At 36.0% G+C, this 21,483-nt stretch overlaps 1 protein-coding gene across 2 annotated transcripts in view; it reads right to left on the reverse strand.

Annotated features, from left to right (window-relative positions):
- The window catches only part of MARCHF6 (membrane associated ring-CH-type finger 6), a 44,727-nt gene that overhangs the window by 22,499 nt on the left and 745 nt on the right, over positions 1-21,483 (reverse strand). Inside the window, exons 2-10 of one of the 2 annotated variants that reach the window (XM_036404383.1) lie at positions 17,427-17,523; positions 16,537-16,610; positions 9,799-9,942; positions 8,865-8,937; positions 7,037-7,205; positions 5,464-5,656; positions 5,105-5,166; positions 3,154-3,186; positions 2,044-2,095 (exon numbers count right to left, since the gene is read on the reverse strand). In XM_036404383.1, the coding sequence (XP_036260276.1) occupies positions 2,044-2,095; positions 3,154-3,186; positions 5,105-5,166; positions 5,464-5,656; positions 7,037-7,205; positions 8,865-8,937; positions 9,799-9,942; positions 16,537-16,610; positions 17,427-17,523 (897 nt within the window). Of the gene's footprint in view, positions 1-2,043; positions 2,096-3,153; positions 3,187-5,104; positions 5,167-5,463; positions 5,657-7,036; positions 7,206-8,864; positions 8,938-9,798; positions 9,943-16,536; positions 16,611-17,426; positions 17,527-21,483 lie in introns of both variants that reach the window. The other variant, XM_036404382.1, reaches the window with a different exon arrangement.

Raw genomic sequence — 21,483 nt, forward strand, 5'->3', positions numbered from 1 at the left:
CTCACTCCTGACCATTCTGAGGTTTCAGGGGAAATGCATTAGAAAACCTTCCCCATTTTTAGAAACCTGCATATTTGCAACAAAATTAATTTTTTAGTTACTTTATCTCACTCTGTTGTCTTCCAACCAAGTTATGAAGGACTATAGAATTCAAATAATTTTTTTATAGGAGCGGAGTGCATCAGTATAAAGAGAAGGGGCTGCAAAAGTGGCAAGCTTTTGTTTTCACCTATATTCTCTTCACTACATCATGGTAGCCCACCCTGGGAACCACTACAGACTAAACATTCCCTCAAATGAAAACTGTGATGATTTTCTTTTTCCTCATTTCTGTATGACCAATATGAAAAAAATTCCAACTTCAATACCAAGAAGCAAACAAACAAATCAACAAAAAAACTACAGGAAAAGATTTAGCAGGATTTGTATTACCCTCATCAATGATAAGAAAAGTTTTAATTTATGTCTCTTTTAGGAAAATCAGCAGTTATTGGGAAAAGCAAACATGTAAAAGATAAAGGAAGGAATTGAACTCTCCCTGCCCAGTAAGAACAAGAGAAAGAAAAGTGAGATGAAAAAGATCACACTCCCAACTCCTACAGATATCAGACTAATAACTTAAAAGTTGCATTTTTGACATTTTATGAGAATATAGTGCACAGTTTGTCATGTTTTTAAAATAACATTATTTAAAACATTTTCTAATGGATTCCTAACAAAAAAGCACAAAGGAGTACTCCTCTGTGAGTACCAGACTGAGCGACAGAAAATATTAATTAAGTTGAAATGAATTAATTTGTCCAAGGAGAATTTCTGGACCATTGTAATTAAGATTACAAATGCTTTCCTTCTGTTTTATCAAGTACCTCCTGTGATATCTGAACTCACAAGTACTATAATTACAAATTACTAGAGATTTGGCAGTTGCAAATTAAGCAGTATTACTTAATGGGAAAGATACTAAAAATAGGCTTGAGAGGCACATGTTAAATTCCCAGACCTCATGCTTACTTAGGAAAGTCATTCTCTTTTCTATTTGGGAGTTCCCCCTTGGCAAAGCAGCTACTGAAAATGTTTCTATACAACAGCCTCATTAAACATTCTTATTACTTCCTTATTATTGAATTTTCATCTATGGTTTAGAAATTCCATGGTTATTATCTACTTAGTAAAAAAGCCTACATATTATAGCAGCTAAAAAAATCCAATTAACTTCTGATAACTACGCATTAAAATAGAATAATTATCAGAAAGAAATAATTCAAGTATTTCCCACCTCTTATTTTAGAACAGCTACAGTTTCTTGTGAATTAAACATACAATGTACTTATGTTTATTTTCTTTTGATTTGCTGTTCTGTTTCAGTATCTAGATGTTCAAATCACTGGTTCAGTGTTGTGAGCTTTACTTTGTCTGTAAAAACTTATCTACAGTACAACTTCAGCTTTTCAATCTCAAACCCTTCTGCCAGGAAAGACCACTGAAAAAACACCAAAGCAACATAAAAATTTCTTTTATAAACTGGTCATTCAGAGGAAGTGAAACTTTGTGGTATTTTTGTCTGGTATTTTTTGAAGTGTATAACATGCTTTATTTGTCACTGAAATGCTACATTCTTGCCTACCTCCCTCCCTTTCAGTCTGAGCTCCAAGAATGGATTCTTGGAAAAATTTGTATAACTAGCTAATAAGAACTATGAAGAGAAAAATTATCTTAGCTACTCCTCAAAGTACTGCATTTCCTTGCAAATTAAATTCCCTGAGATTCCTCCTTTAATTTAACAATATTAGAAATAAATATTTTCTGTGCTTTAGTTGACATGGTTAAGGTTCTACTAGGTTTCCTATTTTAAATCTATTCACTTAAAGAAATTAAAATGACAAAACTAGAAAATAATAAATATTTGTTTTCATATTGCCAGTTCATTTTTGGTTCTGTTTTTAGAGTCACATCTTCATTTTTCTAGAACAGCCTTAAAATAGACCTGCACTACCAATTCACAAAGAAGGATAATTTTAAAACCTAAGAGCAAACAATACTTACCAAAGACAAGTATGAACAGGGTATTTAAAGACACCACCCAAAAGACATGCTCCTGTAAGGAGTACAGGGGAAAGAGGAAGGAAGATGATAAGAAAACAGTACATAAATGTCAGTTTTCTAAATAAGTGACTTGACTTTGTATCTCAACTTCTCATTCCAACAGCCTATTATCACCAGAACTTGCACATCTCATGTGAGAGCCAGGAAGTTTGTGCTCTAACATGCAGCTCAGTCACATCCATGAACATTTATCTAGATAAGTGCACTTACTCTTACTTACATTTTGTAAAAGTAGGCTTTTATTTTAAAGCCTATACAAATAGTTCCATCTTTAAAAAGAATTACATGAAATGTGTGTGGATACTTTTTTTATAAATGAGAAATGTTCATCTGAACTTTTAACAATTAGTTTTTGCCACAACGCATTAACAAAACTGACAGCTCTGACTCTAGAAATGACAGCACATCTCCAGTTTTTAATATTACTTTTAGCTAAGATGTGACCTCAGCCACAAGTACACTAGATTTTTACTATTTTTGATATTAATATTTAAGGTAAATGACTAATAACATTAGTCATTAGTTATTAGCATCACATTTAAGTAAGAGACATTAATGACCTCTGAGGTATTTTTCAAACTGAATGATTCTAAGAGAGAGTATTTTGAAAACAGAGTCAACTGAAGAGCTTAGATTTTAAAATCTAGTCTACACTAGATGTAGTGGTGTTATGGTGGTACTAGGACAAAAAATATATTTGAATGAGAACTGTATTTTAATTATAATAAAGATCAAAACATAAGGTTAGAACACATATGTATTTTCAGTGTGTGCTTTTTAAAAGCTCTAGTTTTTATTTTTAGTGGAGTAAGTGATCCAAAAGTTTCTACGTCTTTTAAGAAATTCACTTTTATGCCACACACACACCACTAATTTGTGAAACTCCTAAAATCCCAGTTTGCTTGAACATGACATCATTAAAAATGTCTTTTAAGAAATATATATATGACATGAAAATAAGGACTTTAAATACAATTAAGTATATTAAAAAATACAGATACTTAAAAGAATCCTTCTGTAGAAATTCTTTAAAAGCAAGATTGCACTTACTAAGAAAACCAGAGATCCATCAAGTCCAAGCATCTGTGAAGATAAGAAAGTTATTTTTACTTATCAGAAAAAGTAACCTGAATCTAAAATAAGCCTCTTTCACATTGACCTTTATTGTCCAATGCAGTCAAGAGTTTTTTTATGGCTCAACCAACAGTATTGGCACATAAATTCTTACTGATAAAGAGAGAAACTAAGTTCTCATTCAACACAGTAAACTCAGGTGCTCAAAGACAGTGATATACATGTGGAATATCTGAATACACATGTATCTATATGCATCACACCAAACACAGAATCAATTTATAAGCTCTTTCTCTCTATGACTTTGAAGGCTTTGACAAAGATTTTGTATTTACAAAATATTGTAGTGATTGAATGGCTATTCAAGTACATGTTTAATCAACTTAATATTTAAATACAAGAGCAAATTTTGGTTTCATCCTACTTGTAAAGTATCAGTTTACGCTGCACTGAGAAAAGTTAGTATTTTACCCTCGATGTGTAAGCAACCCCTAACAGGGTAATTTGCTACACTGTATGCTATTAATTTTGAACAGAATTGTTTTAAAGCTAGGGAAGATGGGAAGCAAATTCTTCATCACTCGGCACAGCTGTTATACGAAGCATCCACAGAGCAGTCATAAATAAAGCATCCATCACAAAAAAAAAAAAATCTCCTTTCCCTTCACTTTGAGTGTATCTTACTATGTGTATCTTACTATTTCAATCGAGACACTCCTAATCCACAATTACCGCTGTGAAGTTCCATGTTCAAGGCTCTTTTGTACAAGGACTTTGCACTAAGTTCCAAGATACAAAAGTTGCACATATTTTACAAATCAAACTAAGATGCAAAAATGTTTGAAAATTCAGAAAGCTTGCATGGTATTTTTATATTATAATAGAAGAGCTACCTGCATTTCAATACTAAAATTCAACTACACATCTATTGCCTATGTCAGCAATTGGAAGTGATTATGAGAGTATGCTGAAATTGACTTCGATGTTCATGGAAAAGCAACAAAATTTCATCAGTTAGGAATATATCAGCACTTTCTAGCAAATAAATTGGGTTCAAAAATACAGCACTTCCATCCTGAAATAACAGAATGGTTCAGGAACCTGAATTTATGTGCATCCTTTTTTATGAAATATCTTTCAAAAGACACTAAGAAGCTTTCAGTAGATACAAAACAAATATCAAGATGTGCCACTCATGATGAAAACTGTATTTTTGCTACCCTGCAATCAAGGCAACAACTATACCACAGCCTAGTAGTGATGCTGGTAAATCACATGAAGCTTCTGCACCTACCATCAGGCAGATTTTGCTGCATGTGGTGAGCTTAGAACTCAAGATGTTGGCTACCTCTAGACCAGCTACAAAAACCTAATTTTCAAGTCTCTACACTACTCCATGATTACAGTGTACATGCACGTCATGCTCCAGTTATGGAATTTGTGATCCATAAATAATACAGAAACATGTTACATTAAAATGCCCCATCATTTTAAGAGAAATACATTCCATTTCTCTTTTCTTTAGTCTAATGCTTTCATGAACACAAAAATTAAGCATTAAACTACATCTAATGCAACATCTCTCCACTCCTAATCTGGCCCAGCATCCTCAAAGCAAGATGCAAGTCAGTTCTATACCTCACCAAGTGGAAGACTTCAGAAAAGACTACTAAAACATGTTTTATGCTGCTACTATATACTTATAAGCTGCTACTATACTTAAAATTGAAAAAATGCTTTCTTTAATGGTTAAGAAGTAACATCATAACATTTTGTTTATAATGTAACAACTTATCTAGGTCACTAAAGGCTCTTACAAAAGAATTATTTCCAAATCTATCCCAGATGCATTTTAACACAGCATTACTACAAATAATTTCAAGTATGAGCCTGAATTATTAAATTCAAGAAAATCATTCTTACTCACTCGCTCCCAAGTAAGTTCTTCTGCTGCTCGATCCCATTCCAAAGCATTCCAGTTCATGTCATCTGAGGAGACAACGGCAATTTTTATAGCTGTTAGAGCACTCAAAACAAGATGTAACCACTCCATGTTATGTTCTAAATGAACAAAAAGACTTTAGTGCATAATATCCATCTTGTAACTGCCGACAGCTTTTCAGCAAGCAGATGCTTCCAGCACTCAAAATGCATGAAAATTGCAGAGGCAAGATAAATAAGCTGAAGTGGGAACTTACACAGCTTCCTTCAATTACAACAGCTCGGTATTAAATGAATTTATATTTAATAAGAACTAGAACATTAATGTTTTGAGTCACCTGTTACCTTGTGCTCCATTGTTTGCATCTGCTGCATCTTCTACTACAGCATCCTCTTCATCTTCATTATCTTCCTCCTCTTCATCTACTTGTTCCTCTTGAATTTCAGGGTTCTCACCTACAACTACATTCTCAGCAGCTGGGTTAGCAGGTTGATCAAGCACAGCATTCTCAACACCTCCATTTACAGCAGCCTGAGCCTGTAGAAACAGGAGTTATTACTTGGTTAAACTGATAGAGAACTCTTCATGCTTTTATCCTGTATATATATGAAACCAAACAGTATTAAAAAAAGCCAATAATATATTTTCTAGATAAGAATTACCCTTGGGACCACTAAACCTTTAAAAACAGGAACAGAAACATTCCGTTAACTTTACATAGTAGCTGAGGTAGCAAAGGGTCTCTAGAGATCATCTAGCCAATCTGACTAATCAAAGCAGGGTCAGCTATGGCAGGCTCAGTGCTGTTTCCACTTGGCTTTTGAGCCACCTTTTCCTGAGGTTGAAACTTTATGATGTCTCTAAGCAACCTGTTCCAGTAGGTGATCACAGTAGTAGAATACCAAAAAAAAAAAAAAACCAAAAACAAAACCCACCTTTTTTTTAAAAATCTAAATGGAACTTGCTCCATTTTAACTTAAGTCTACTGCCTATGGTCCTGTCACTCAATACCAGCAAGACAGCCTTGGCTCTGTCTTCTTCACAGCCCTCCATCAGGCATTCATACAGACTGGCAAGGTCCACCCTGAGCATTCCCATTTTCAAACTAAGTAATTCCAGTTCTCTTAGCATCTCATCATGTCAGATGTTCCAGTCCTTTAATCATTTCTGTTGGCTCTTCACTGCACTCATTCCAGTCTGTCCATGACTCTTTTGTACTGGGGAACCCTAAAACTGGATACAGCACTCCAGATGTGGTTTCACCAGCGCTTAATAGAGGGGAACTCCCTCATGGAAACTATCATTATATGAGAAAGATGATAGTTCAAGGCCAGCTCAAGTCAGTTACCAAGATGAGAAACTCTGTCTTTTAAAAACTGACATTTACTAAAACGAAAACAATATTCTGAATTATTTCTTCCCTATGCATTGATTGCTTATATGATGATTTGTTTACCCAAGAGGCCCCTGAAAGCACTGAAGGAGCACACATGTCTGCGTGGGGAGTGGGAGGAGGGCAGAGAAGTTCCAACTTCAGTGGTGTTAATAAAACTTCCATTTGCTTTGAGAACAGTGAATTGTTACCTCATGAACTACCAGCATACTTATGAAGACAAAATAAAAGCAAGCTGCATCTTCATTGACTATGCTTGAGAATTCAGCTTTATGTGCATAAAATTATCTTACAAAATGGTACAGATATGCAGCTAAGCATCTATGCAATGCTATACAATAAAACAATTTCAAAAACATAACAGTGGTGTCACCGAGTTTATACAGGAAAAAGTGCTCAACTTCTGCTAACAAATAAAGAGGCCATGAAGTAAAAAAAAAATTCCTGTTATGTTATGATAAAGTATTTACTCCCAGAACCACATTTTTTAAATTAATTGTGAACTAATGAGCAGTAAGTTTTACCTCATTTTGTTGACCAACACCATTGAGTGGCTGCTGTTGATTTTGTTCCAACCACTGTGGTGCTCCTCCATGGACGATCTGTTCACGTAACCAAACAAGGCTGATAAATGCACACAGAGTGCATGTCACCACAAAACAGCCCTGCAAACAGTCAGCCAGTAAGTTCTCCCTATTAAAAAAAACCAAAAAAAACAAAACCTAATGAAAACAATATTTTGCTGGTAACACTACAGAGTAGCTCAGAAAAAACAATCTTCCAGAACAGCAAAGGAAACACAATAGTCACTAAGTAAATGGTTTGATATAGTAAGAAGTTTACTTAAATGGCTAAATGCATAATATCCAGTCCACCAGTCCATCCAGATAAAGCATTTTATCTGCTGAGCTACCTGAACCAGAAGAATGGAATGTAGGGTTTCCCCTTCAATTGCTCTACATTTCAGGTAGCATTTCACCTCAGATATTATCTCTATACCTTAAAAATCTTAATCAATCAGATCATACATAACTGTATAGCAACAGCAAAGCAAAGTTCAGTCAGCCAACCAAAACTGGGGTTTCATGCAATGCAAGAGGTACTTAAATCATCTTAAGCAATTCTCATCCCTAATTTCAGGTTCCTCCTTGGAAAACTACAATATGTTCTTAAAAATAAGTAAGAAAAATGGCATCATAGTACTCTGCCATCCCCCAAAGAAGCATCAGTCTGGTCTCCCTTGAAGCTGCAAACTTGTGCCTTCACAGCACAATGAATACCATGGGGACATGAAGTCCAAAATGAAAAGAGGACACAAGAGGCTACTGTAATTGACTCTGCCAAAGAAATAAATGTCAAAACACAGTTTCACACACCATTAAAATCTGACAAATACTTGAGTCTCTTATTTTCTCCCTAGACTGTAATAGATATGAGGTGCTCTGGGTTCAGTTGTTACAGATTCTTCTCCGAAAAATAAAAATAGAATCTACACTAAAGAGATAATAGGAAATATACTGTTATTAGACTGAAACAAGCATCTCTCTCCAATAATGAAAATAAGTTAAATGCAACTTGACCTGATTTCTCAAATCAAATAGCCCAATTGAGATGATTGATTTAGATGAACCACAGAGAACATTCACTCCAAATCTGCTTGATGTGCAGCTGATTCTACTTAAACTCAGTTTCAGCTCCTCATGTTCAAGATAAGGAGAAAGTAAGAGGCTTGAATATAAGTAGGCTTGGAATTCTGTTGTTTGGTATTTATTGATTCTTCGGGCAAAATTGATTTAAAAAGGACAAGGAAAGACAATGTGCAACAGCAGATGGTGATTGAAGCATTAAAAATCCAAGTATCAGCTAGAAGGAAATCTGATAAAAAAAATAATCCCTCTCACATAAGAGACTCAGAATGAATAAAATTAAATTCAAAATATAAAAATGCAACAAAGAAAACAAAGTGACATTATTAGGGACACATTTCTTAATATTCTACTATGTATCTGATTTAAACAATAGGAAGTTGATTTTTTAAATTATTAAGTGTAATTTTGCAGCATAAGTTTTCTTGACATCAAATACAAATTTTCATTAACCAGGACCTGCTTTGCAAAGTCTGTTTTCCAGCTCCAAAGATCCTGAATAATGGAACTCCAAAGTGAAATGATTTCTATTGTAATGGTGTTGTTCATACATCTGGTTGTGCAAACGGTAATGGGCAGTTGCTTATTAAGATGGTAGAAGACAGCAAGTGTAACTGGACGAAAGGGAAACTAAGTTCCAAAGTTCCTGTTTTCAAGATAATCTGACTAAAAACGGGTTTTTGTATCAAACTGCTGAAGTACTTACGTGGACAGAATATCTAATGGCAGTGTCAGTAGTGAGCTCACAGAGCCAGTAAACAAGCACTTGTAGATACGACCTGCATGAATAAACAGAAACTTGATATAAATTCAATTTTGAATATAGCTTCATTTGGAAAGGACCCCCAGGTACCCTCTTGTCACCTGGTGGCCAACTAAATTTATGACATGGAAGAAAATCTGAACTTTCAGTGCATGAACAGAACTCAAGATCATATACAACCACGTGGAACAAAGCTGTATTTTAGCTGTACATCTTTAAAAGGTACGCATTCAAAGTGTAAGAACTGCCATGCTAGATTAGAGCCAAGATTCATCTAGATCTGTGTCCAGCACTGGTCACACTAATGGATACCTAAGGAAGAATATGGAAGCAGGTTAAAGACAGAAGTAGTATCACTGCAAATATCTATTTGGAAAGTAAATTTCAAACTGTATACTAGAGTAATTTAAATGCGTGCTCTCTTTTCTGAATTCCTTTACTACTTACATGACTTTGAGATTTAAGAGTTTCACAAATCAATTTGTCCATGATTATAAAGAATTTTACTTTTCACATAACCCCTGCACTTTCATTTAGAGATGATTAATAAAAATAGGACAATTCTTCTCTCCTAATATTAGTATATGGCATAAAAACATTCCATGTAGATTTTAAAGAAGATAATGAAGAAGAGGCATTTTATTGGAGTAAGACATTTAAAAGCTCTTTCATGCATTCTCTCCTATGTCTTAACATTTTTGTATTGCACTACTGGCTTAAGAATCAAACAGGTAGAATTTCTGAGTGAAAATAAATGAAATAGCATCCTTGAATTTTTATTTTTTAATAGACAATAATGGTCTCACAAAACTTTGTTGCAGGAAGCAGCACATTTCCATGTGTATAAGAGCATTATGTACAGAAAATTAATACTTACATGCAGTAAGAGGTACTACTCCCAACCATGCAAAGGCCACAAGTGTATAATGAAACCAGTATCGTATTGCTGTGCCAATACTTGTAACCAGTCCAGCAAAGATGTCTTGGATTGGAAGCCTTGAAGGCATATCTGGGGAATAGACTGTGTAGAAAAGGCACTTGTGAAACAGTTTGCCCTTTAGAGAAGCATTTATGTAATGTCCTGCCAACTACAAACTGTTTGCATCTGACAAAAGCTTACTAGAAGAATAAGCATATTTTATATTCTCAGGAGACGACTCCAAACAACAAGAAAAATTCACATAACACATTTGTTTCAGTGTGTACTGAGTGGAATGGGAAAATTAATAAGCTCCATGCCAATTTTTGACCTAAGAGAAGTTTTTTTAATAGCTTTATTTGTTAACTGTAAACTCCAATTACCGAAAAATAAGCTCAAGAAAAAGCAGATTCTAAAGTCAGTATAACTCTCACTCAACACTACCTCAAAGATTCCTCTGTCTGTTATTTATAAACCTAGTTCATGGACAGGGCACGAGGAATAACAGGAATTAGCAATTTTGCACACTATCCATTTGTTTGTGCTAGATAATTTAGATCCTACTTGCCATTCAACAGCATGGACCAAAAAAACCCCAGCAAAATAAAAGCAGCACACAGGAAGGAAAATTGGAGAGAACTGATTAAGTATCCACAGACACTGAAATTTACACACCATGACTGACTTTCAACAGATATCTGCTTCATATCAGGCAGAATTTCTTCTAAGGACGCTCCTATTACAAAGCACAATGCAAATCTCTGATCCTGCACAGATATTCTCATGTACTAGATTTTCTTGACTTTTTAAACTCAACACCTATATGTTGCATAGCTCCATCCCTACTCAAAAGCCAAGAAAAACAGTGGTGAGGTTTTCTTTTGCAAACAATTAGAAAACATGTAAAAATTTCATTACATGTACTTAGTTTCTACATACTTACATGGATACTAAGAAGTGGCAATGCGCAGCATCAATAACAGATTTGAATAAAGAAGATAAACTATATTTACGAGTTGCACAAAGACATTTCTGCCTGGATGTTTGTAATGTTGGAAACATCTGTGCTTGAAGACTAACATCATGGACTATCTTTTAAAACCTTATATACTTCTAACTACATAAGGAAACTCAATTTTTATAACAATAAATAGAAAGAAGATTTCAATTCCTCTCATAAGCAATCCATTAAAGAGTCTAACAAATACTGCTTTATGCTATCTACCTGCAGCTCCTTCACCTACATTCCCAATCATCCTTTTACTAGTCTCAGAGAAGAAGCCTCTACAGGAGAAAGAAATTCTTTTCTCTCCAGAGCTATTTCCTTCAGTTTCTGTATTGTAAAGAGAAGTCAAGAACACAGACAAACAGTATCAACATCCAGAAGCAGTCAAAGAATGGGGAGAGACTGGTGCATTTCAGCACTGTGTGGATTGTAACTGACACAAAGTAACAACAGCACAGTACCCCCGAGACAAGTAGAAACTGGTTTGAAAGGTATCTGGCAGGGAACTGGAATTCATGAAACACAGGACTGAAAGTATAACACTAGGGAACTGTAGCTGTGAGAACACAGAGCAGTGAATTGAAAGCAGGACACAAACATATTTTGACATTGTCTTACAATTTTCTTGTTACAGAAACAGATTTAGTACACAATTTGGAACTATACAAAATGCCAGCCGAAGTCTAACTAATGATCTCAGCTCACACTGAACAAGCATTCTGGAAAATTTCTGCCACAGGAGAGACAAAAAAGCTTTGTCAAGGGTGCAAAAGAATATCTGTTTAGAGTGCATCTGTTAAATATTTACGGCACCACTCACAGACAATTCAGCAGATACTTTGAGAACCTTCTCATTTTCAAAAAATATATTTTGATCAACACTTTGCAACAAGGACAACACAGAAAACGTTAACTTTGTATTAATGATTAATTTGTTAGGGACAAGTTGTTAAGTTGGAAAGATTTGAAATTTAAAAATGCATCTTCCAGGAATTACCAAACACACACGAAGAACTATAAGAAAGAATGTCCATCCTAACTTAAAGCAGAAAGTGCTTATACAAGTTGGCATTTTTGTGTGCTCACTTTTCTAAAGGCTTTAGAGTTACAACGGAGCTTTTTCAAATAAAAGCACAATGTAGCTACTACTCAGAGAATGCAAGCTGTGTCCCCCAACTTTTAACAATTTGTTGATTTTTGATGATTTGAGAAGCTGAGGGTGGGAAGAAAGCTGGTTTTTCTGTGCACTGTCCTGTGCACACCTTAAAATATGTACAGCTTTTTCCACTAAAAGCTTTATATCATTATGACAAGGTAAAATCCTGCTATGTCCTGCAACACTCAGGTGCATGAAATATAGGAATTCCTAGCATGACAGGAACCCTTGGTGTGCAAGCACCCTGCACCACTGCAGCTTGCTGCCAGTGATTTTCATAGCTTATCTCCCCACCTGTGTCTGTCACCCAGTGCCATTTTCTGTCCACATTGCAGCTCCCTGCACCCCCTTCCCACCATCACTTTGAGGCCTGAGACCTTGACTCTTGCCACCACAGCATCCATCCTCCTCACTGCACCTCCATCCCTTATTTACATCTCAGTAATCTTTCCTAACTCAGTTTGAGAAAGCAAATTCCTACTTTACTTACCATAGTTCCTCCAAATAAAAATCTTTCTTCTAGAGACCAATTGAAACAATAGCTTGTCTTTTTTTTTCTATTACAGTATGAAATTCAAACAGATTTTGGGTGAGTTTTTCATAGGTTTAGCTCAACTTCTTTGAGCTGTACAGGTTATAGAAAAACTACTAGAAAGCTTTTTGGATACTTAGGTCACAGCTATGCAGTGTAACTGCTAATTTAGTTGTGAATCCTAAATTTAGGTGGGGTTTTTTTGTTTGGCTGGTTGTTTTCAGGAGGTGGGGTTTTCTTTTACCCTCCTCTCCTGTAAGCCTAACTTTTCCAGGAACACAATTATTAATTTTACTTCTCCAAAACAGATGGTAGACAAAAAATATGCTCTTACACTGACACAAATAAGGTAGGAAAACCACAAGGCTACATTTAGAAGCTGCCATTTAGCTTACTTCACAGAATCATCACACTTGCAGCCCTCTCACCCATAGGTTCTTTATTTACTACTACATTTGCAAGCCATTTATATGCCACCTCAGTCATCCTCGTGCACTGATCGTGAAATAACACTGTGTAACTCATAAGTAAAAACCATATGCTTGATAGCTCCTGGGTGGAAACACTGATTTGGTAAAACAGGGCTTGTGAGTTATTCTTTAGGTTGGACTAGATGATCTTCATAAGACCCTTCCAACCCAAACCACTCTATGTTTCTGTGTTTTACACCCTTCAAACACATGCAGACTTTGCTTCAGACCACTAAGGTAAAAGGAGAAATACTCCACTCCTTCTCAGGCAAGCACAGCTCTAGTGTATGAAGTAACATTCATACAACTCTCAGCTGTGTGTATACTCTGCACACTGGAACTGGCAGAAGGCACACTGAATTCTGTGCCAGCATGTAGTATTTTGTTCCAGAAGTTTATTTTTTGAAGTTAGCCTTTCTAGAAATGCTGAAGCTATGGACTACTGTGTTAAAAGTTTATGAAAACAAAACAGGTCGAGATATCAGTTTATTATATCCTTCAATAATGTAATATCCAAATTACATGATAAGGAACATCCTACTCATATGGGTTCCTTTAGTTTTACAGTCTTTGTTTTAACTAAGCTTGTGACATTGAATGAACTGCATACCAGCAATGAAGCTGCACAGGAAGTGCAGAAACGAACCCATCCCAACCCTCAGACAAAGATCAGCCTAGTCTGCTTCTGTACTTGTGTTTTTGACAGTATTTATGTTAACATTACCTCCTACAGAATGGTGAAGTTTTGACAACTGTATTTTCTTGGGAAATACAGCCTCACCATCTTTCATGTGTTGGCGCTTATGTTTAGTGTAGCACTAATAGAAGCACATCCTTGCACATGACAAAAGAAAGTGCATGTGTGGGGAGGAAAAGAACAGAGAGTAGTTACTCTTTAAAAACTCAGGAAGAAAACTCACAAATTGAAAATTAACAAGTACCTTGACAATCAAAAATGTCAAAAGCTACTTTTTTCATAGTTGATTTAGTTCTTAACTTGTAGAACTGCAGAAAAGTAATTAATTTTAAAACATAAAAATTTAGCTTTAAAGAATGCATTTGAAATCAAGTAATTTACCTACATGACTAAACACATTTAGAGAATGATGCTATTATTCAAAAGAAAAATTTGTTCCTTTGTACTCCAGCCAAAATACAAGTTGAATCTTCTCCTTTTTCCTTTTTTCCAAGCAATAACTAAGCTAGTAGTTCAGGTGCTAAAAAAATCCCAAAATGTTACAGAACTTAGAGAATAATGCACTACAAATAGTTTATGAATACTCTATACAGGGAGCATTTTTGACAGAATGACAGCAACAGCCTTAGCAAGCAAACCAAGCTAAACAAGAGAGGAGTTGCTGGTATTACTGCACTAATATTCTATTACACCATTAGTGCTTGTCTGCTGGAGCACAGATATTAATTACATGCATGTGTTTATTTGACCACATCCCGTGGTGAATCGACTTATCTGAAAATGTGTTACACCTGGCATGGTTACAGGCCAGATCCAACTTTGCTTGGGATGACTGGCATACATAAGTCCCCTTTTTTTCCTGCCTTATCATTCTCTCTCCAGCACCTGTGACTCCTTCCCCGTTCCCACAAGCAGATCCAGTTTCCAGACTGGACAGCCACATTATCTTCCAAAGAAAGAGGGAAAAGAGAAATTATGGAAACCGTAACTGCGTGAGTATTGGGTGTGAGGGAAACAATGAAACAAGACCCCATGGGTAGCGAGGGCAGGAGGAATCTGTGCAGGGTACCTGACCTGCTACCACTGTGTGAAGCCTGGTAGAAAAAAGCACACTGCAACGTGGAAAGCTGAGAAGGAAACCTTATCAGCTGAGCCTGCTCACTCATGGGAGTGACAAGTGTGTGGTAGAGGATAAGCAGAACTTTACTAGAGGCTGAATGTGGAGGAGAAACTCTATTGCATGAGGAAGAAAGAGATTGCTTATTACCAATTTCAAAGCTCCCATTAAAAATGGTAATTTTTTTGAGCCACATGAACTCAACTAAGTTTTATCCCCTGTCTATAACCTGCAAGTCCAATACAAGCTGTGCTGGCAACAGCAGTGTCAGTAAAGAATTAACTTCTGCAGAACACCTCTGTTGATAAGGGCAGCAACTAAGCTTCCTCTTATCAAGAGCAACATGCATATAAAATGTATTTAGTTTGGAATGGCTTATCCTCTTTTTCTAGATCCCAAGGAAAACATTATAAACTTTTTTGATTTGCTTTTTTCTTTTCATACAAAACTAGAAAGTCTTTTTTCTTAACAACTAATAAATCACTGAAATGCCATTTTCTGGTCATGCACACTAAATTCTGTAGAGGACCTGGTGACAGTATGCGATTTTCGAAGTGGCTAATTAGCTCGTAGGGAGATTCAGAACTCAATATCACTTTTAGTCTGTGCAAGTTCCATGCAGAAGTAATATAATGCCTTTATAAAAATATGTAACAAATAAAACCTGCAAGCAGATGATCTCTAACATTCCTCATACAGGTCACTGCAGTATTTAAGAATAATAACTGGAAAGCACTGCTGTGTTTAACGTAAAATACACTATTGCCCTCCCAAGACAGAGTTAATATAGTACATTTCACTGATGGTCTAGTGTGTTTAATTAATTCTTGGCAGAAATACATTATACCAAGGTTCAACATATAGAAAGAAGGTGCACTAAGGGATTTTTGGAACAGAAAATACATGAACTAAACCACCTTAACCTCAGTTTTCTCTACCAAAGTACAAAACTAGGAGGAAAAAAATGCCAACACACAAAAAAAGGTAAGAGGGGAACAGAAATAAATCAGTAAATTTAAAGAGAAAAATGTAGCATAAAACCCACTTTACCTGCTCAACAGGCAACTGACAACACTAAATAATACTAGTCTGCCACCTCACCTATTCCTACTACAATCAGCCAAAATGTAATTAAGAATCCTCTGGGAGCTATATGAATATTCTTCATCTTTCTATTTAGTTGTATCTAACATAAGAGGCAATTTAATACTGAGTAGCTAGTGTATCTTGACTGAAATATAAGTTGAATAATAATAATTTCTATTATCTGTCAAGACCACTTCAACTGAAACTGACAGAAGCAAAGTATTAGTGTTGCAGGTAGATCCTTTAAAGGTAACTGAAAACTGCCTTTAAAATTCAAATTTTGCCACTGTTTCACTTTACCATTCAGACTTCCAAAAACTCAAATTTATCAATGAAGCTGAAAACATGCAACACACTGTAATGCTGGCAAAAAAAGAATGGGATTGAGGCTGTCAGAAAAAGGTACAGAATAATACTTCTACATCTCACTTAAGATTATGAAAGAACCAAATTATCCATCATTTAAGCAATTCACAGTCTGCAATAACATGCATAAAAATTGCAATTAAAACAAAAATACAGAAGTTACACCACAAATTTGGATCTACCACACTGAATGAAAAAGTAATCACTTCATAGATATTATGTAAGAAAAATTCTGAAAAAAATAGGAGCAAGAAAAACATACTTACTTGGTGTGAAAGCAAATCTGTGCTTACATAATTCACAGTATTCTTTTCTGCTGTGTTTAAGCCACTGAACTAAGCTGCAATAAAAAGTGATCCCATTAACACACGCTATACATCTCTCAGCCCTATCCCTCCTTTAAGGAAAACACACTAATTCCCTTCTTTCACACTTAAATCAGGATATTTGTACTGTCAAGCAGGACTTAAATTAGCATGTTTATTAAGTCCATTTAGGCCATGAAATAAGTTTCAAACAGTAGAAAAAGGTAAACTGACATGTGTCCCAGTGTTGATAAAGAACATTCATTCTCTGAGTACGTTATTGATCAAAGCAGACAGCCTGGCACAGACATCCACCTCTGACACCAGTTCTTATAAATATTTCAAGATATGACATATGGATGCACACAGCTAAGATTTAGAATTGCTGCATTTGTGAAAGGAGGACTATTAAAATACCATCAGAAATGACCATATAGACCAGAAATACAGTTTTTACTTTAGCACTTCCTGATCAAACACACCTCAACTAAAAAGCACTAGGGTTTTTTATTTTTTTCTGTGAGGTTTGATGCTCTTTCTATTCACAACTATAAGTGGGTAAAAAAAGCCCTAACACACTGATTTTTTGCTTAGTTTTCATAAAGCTCACCTCCAATCAGAACTGCAGTCCCAAATACAAATAATTATCAGCTTTCTTTCCATGTATAATTACTAAATTTTTCCTGAATTGTAATGAATTATCATGTAAACAACATCAAAACCCCAAACATGTTTCCACTGAATATTGTTTTTTTCACTTAACCTCAAGACTTGAGGTATTTTTAGAAACATGTTAATATGTTTTCATTAGGAAAAGAAAAATTTACGAAACACACAGACACAGAACTCACCATTCCTGATGAATAAATTTAATACTGCCAGTACACACACATGGATGATAGAGGGGTTTCTCGGGAGTTCCTTCCGACCGACAGACTCTGCATATATCTGCTGACAAGGACAAAAAGCTTATTACACTTCTGCTTAAAGAACTTACATCTTCAAGACAAATTACACAAGTACATTCAGAAACTTTACTGTGTAGCAAAATGAAACCAGGATAAATTGAAAGAGGATGAAAGACAGATTTCATCTGATGCAAGACAGAGACTGGGAGATCACCAGAAAGAGCAACACGAACATTATCTGCCTGATCATGTTACATAAACTCAAAACACGTCCTAAAGAATTTTAGGATTTCTAGGAAATAGACACAGTAAAACCACAGGAGGACGTGTTTTCTACCTAAAGAGTTATCACTAAAACAACATAAAAACTGTTTCTTGAATGTGGATACTTTGAAATAGAAAAATTTCATCTCAGTTTAGAAAAAGTTAAACAGATGATGAACAGAAGATGTTTAATAATGTCCAACAATGACTTAAATAATTTCCTTGAACCTAACACACATACTTCCTTGGTGCTCTTGATGAAAGGAAAAAAATCCAATATAACAAACAGACACAGGTATTTTGCAATTTGCTAGCCAACTTGGAGACAGCCTACTGTCCAGTAAGAAAAGCCACTTTCTATTTCTTATTTTAGAATTTCAGTAATATTTCTATACGTCCCGCACCTACTTTATTCCCTATTTTTGATGTTTTCTTGCAACTAAAGGTTGCAGAGGTTTTGTGGATAAAGAAGTGAGCATAAACTTTTCCCTCTAAACCATTCAGTTAGCCAGAGCTCTAAACACACAATTAAATAGAAATAAAAATCAAGTTTTATCTGTTTATTGACAGATGCATCTTCCCTTGACTCTTCCTTTTACTTTTATTAAGGAAGTAAACATAAAATGTCCATTTTTATAGAATATGTGAGTTTGAGATTTTATCTTTTGTTAATTATTTCTCTATCAACCACTATCCAGCAAACACACATATTTGTTCCAGTGGAACTCATGCCTATCAGAGATCTTTGTCAGAAAAATATGTGAGAATACTGCAAATATGCAATTTCAAATCCAAATCACCTATCTTTGTTCTTGGCCAGAATCTTCAAAGTTAATGCTTTTCTACAAAAAAGAAGCCACCAAAGACTGATTTTTTTTCCTATAAAGAAGTCACATTATGACCATATCCATAGTTTATAGACTATTAGGACAGTTTCTACACATAAAGCATAAGAATTCAAATTATTAAATTCAAACAATTTTTTATCCATGAAAGTGTAGTTTGAGTGAATTCATTATGCAGCATGAAAACCCAGAATTAACAGAAACAGGTATTCAACATCACATCAGTGATGCTACAAAGAGACATAAAGAGCATTTCCACCACTGCCACGTGTAGCAGCGATGATTTGCAGTATTGCTGCAAACACCACGAGTCCCTGGTTCCTCTGCTGACAAGAATGATCAGAACTGCTACTTCTCTTAACAAACGATTCTTTTATGGCAGAGAGCACTTCCAGATGGCTGCACAGGACAGGTCTCCCTGGCTGACAGGCAGGCCCTGTCCTACCCACTGGCTGTGGCATGCCCACCTCCTCCTGCATTCTTTCCAAGGGAGCTGTTTCACTGCAGCAAGTGGGCAGCTTTGTCGGCTGGGTCAGCCTCACAAGGGGTCAGACAAGCACGAGACAGCACATGAAACCACTGCTTTAAGGACACTCTGGCACCAATGAAAGCAAGCTGAAAGCACACTGCTCCCTGAAGGATGCCCACGGCTCTCTGAATCTGTCCATTTAATGGCCTGTTGACTCTCACAGCAAACTGTTCACTTATTGTCAAAAGTTCTGGGAAAAAGCAATTTGCATTACTGTGAGCAAAAGAGCTCTTTACTTGAGAAAAGACTGCCTATTAGCTTACTAAAATAAACCTAAATTTCATTTTTTCAAAGCTATGATAATTTCTAGATATTTCCCCTTGTTGTATAAATCCAAATAAACATATTATGAGTGCAATTGGTTGGACTGTTAAGCAACTGATAGCTTCAAATCAATAAACTCTGTTGAGGGTCAATGTGTTAAGCTATGCACTTTATGACCTACAGCCACGGTCAAAGAGAATTGCACTGTGCAAGAGTCACTATTTTTCTATGTGCACCCACATTTTGCATCCTGTTCTTCAGGCACATGTTTTGGAAAAAATGACCTTGAATAATAAGTTCTTTCCTGCTCCCCCTGAGAATGATTCACTGCCTATTATCTCTCCAACTGAATCCAACACTGGAATATCAAAAAGTGAAGATTACGTTATTTAGCAACAAAGTGATCTATCTAGAAAGAACCAGAATTACCTCTTTAGCAAAACCTGGTATGTGGTGCTTTCAGGTGCTGCAGACAAGCAACTTTCACATTCGTTGAGGGGAAGCAGCTTCCGCTTAGGTCTGACATGACCCCAGACTGCCTCTCTTATCTCAGCTCTCACCACACAGTTCAGTTTTCCAGCCCCACAATACACTTCAGTCAAGCACAAAGCCCATCAGAACCACAACGGCCGGAACACCACTATCAGACAATCACCAGTTCACAAAGTCCACCTGACACTTTGCAGCAGAAGCTCAAGCACACAATAATATCATATTTCCTCTTCCTCAAGGCACTAACACAGTCTTTGCTGCTGCTGCTGTTCAGAGCTTTCTAACCTTGGGAAGTCTCTTCAGCGTTCTGGCAAGCCTCGGGAAGTTCTAATAGTAGGATCTGATGTTTGAAACTGTAGAAGAAGTTGTAACATTCTGGTGGTATTTATGGAAAGTGAGTATATAGACCGGTTACTTTCAAGCTACCACTGGGAGCTTTTGAGGGCAACATTGATAAGGCCACAATAGAATATCTAAGGCTGCATATACAAGTGCCTTTGTGTGTGCTTGTATATAAAACCAGAAAAGTCAAAATTTCAAGTGTGGAATTTAAAACAAAGGTTTAGTCAAAGAAGACAATGCCTTAAAGATGTAACTAAAAACCTCCTCTTCTTTGTCTTGCTGGTCTGTTCACCTACTTAAGTCAGGTATGATCAAAGTCTACCACTGGTAACAGCCTGTAACAAATTATCAACTATGCTGTTTGAGTTAAATCCACCGAGATGGATTTACCAGCTGCTGGAGTGGTGGAAAATCAGGAGGTCATTTCTGAGTATCCACTTCACAGCTTGCAAAAAACCCAGTTTTTCTGGGCAAGCAGAGGGAAAGCAATCAAAGTTTCAATTTGTTGTTGATTTCATCGGTGTAAGTGACTTGGTCTACAGAGCTGCAGCAAGCAATTTCAAATGTTAGATTTAAGAAACACAAATATTTTGATAAACCATCAGTGATCACGGGTATTAAGGATGTCTACAGCACAACCCAAAGGACACTACTACAAAGGTGCTGTCTTACTTCATCCAGTGGTTCACGTTTTTCCATTTTTTTTAAACCCTCTCAAGCATCTGATAAAAAGCTACATTCAAAATGATACCAAAGTAACAAGAGCCAAGACACAAAATGCTTTCCTTGGAACTGCCTTGCTGCTGCAATATGTATTTGCACTCATTGTTTGAGATGATAAACAAAGCTCAAATACTGCAGAAACATAGCACAACAAACATGCTTTATTTAGTTTGGTTTACGCTACAATATGAAGCGCTGATCTGTCAAAGTTCCCCGACATCTGCTTGAACAACATAGTCCCTCTCCCTCTCTGGAGACATTCAAAACCCACCTGGACACATTCCTGTGTCACCTGCTCTAGGTGACCCTGCCTTGGCAGGGGGCTTTGAGTACATGAACGCCAGAGGTCCCTTACAACCTTAAAAATTCAGTGACTTTGTGATTATCTAAGCATAACAAAAGTGCTGACAAAACATATCCACGTTTGATGTCAAGTAAAGCAATACCCTTAGAAATGGATACTACACATAAAACCCACTTCATGACTATATCTCTGACAATTCTTTTTTTTTAAAGTTAGATAAGTGACTACAATATTAGA

Source organism: Molothrus ater, chromosome 1, assembly GCF_012460135.2.
Source record: "Molothrus ater isolate BHLD 08-10-18 breed brown headed cowbird chromosome 1, BPBGC_Mater_1.1, whole genome shotgun sequence".
Classification (NCBI taxonomy): Eukaryota; Metazoa; Chordata; class Aves; order Passeriformes; family Icteridae; genus Molothrus; species Molothrus ater.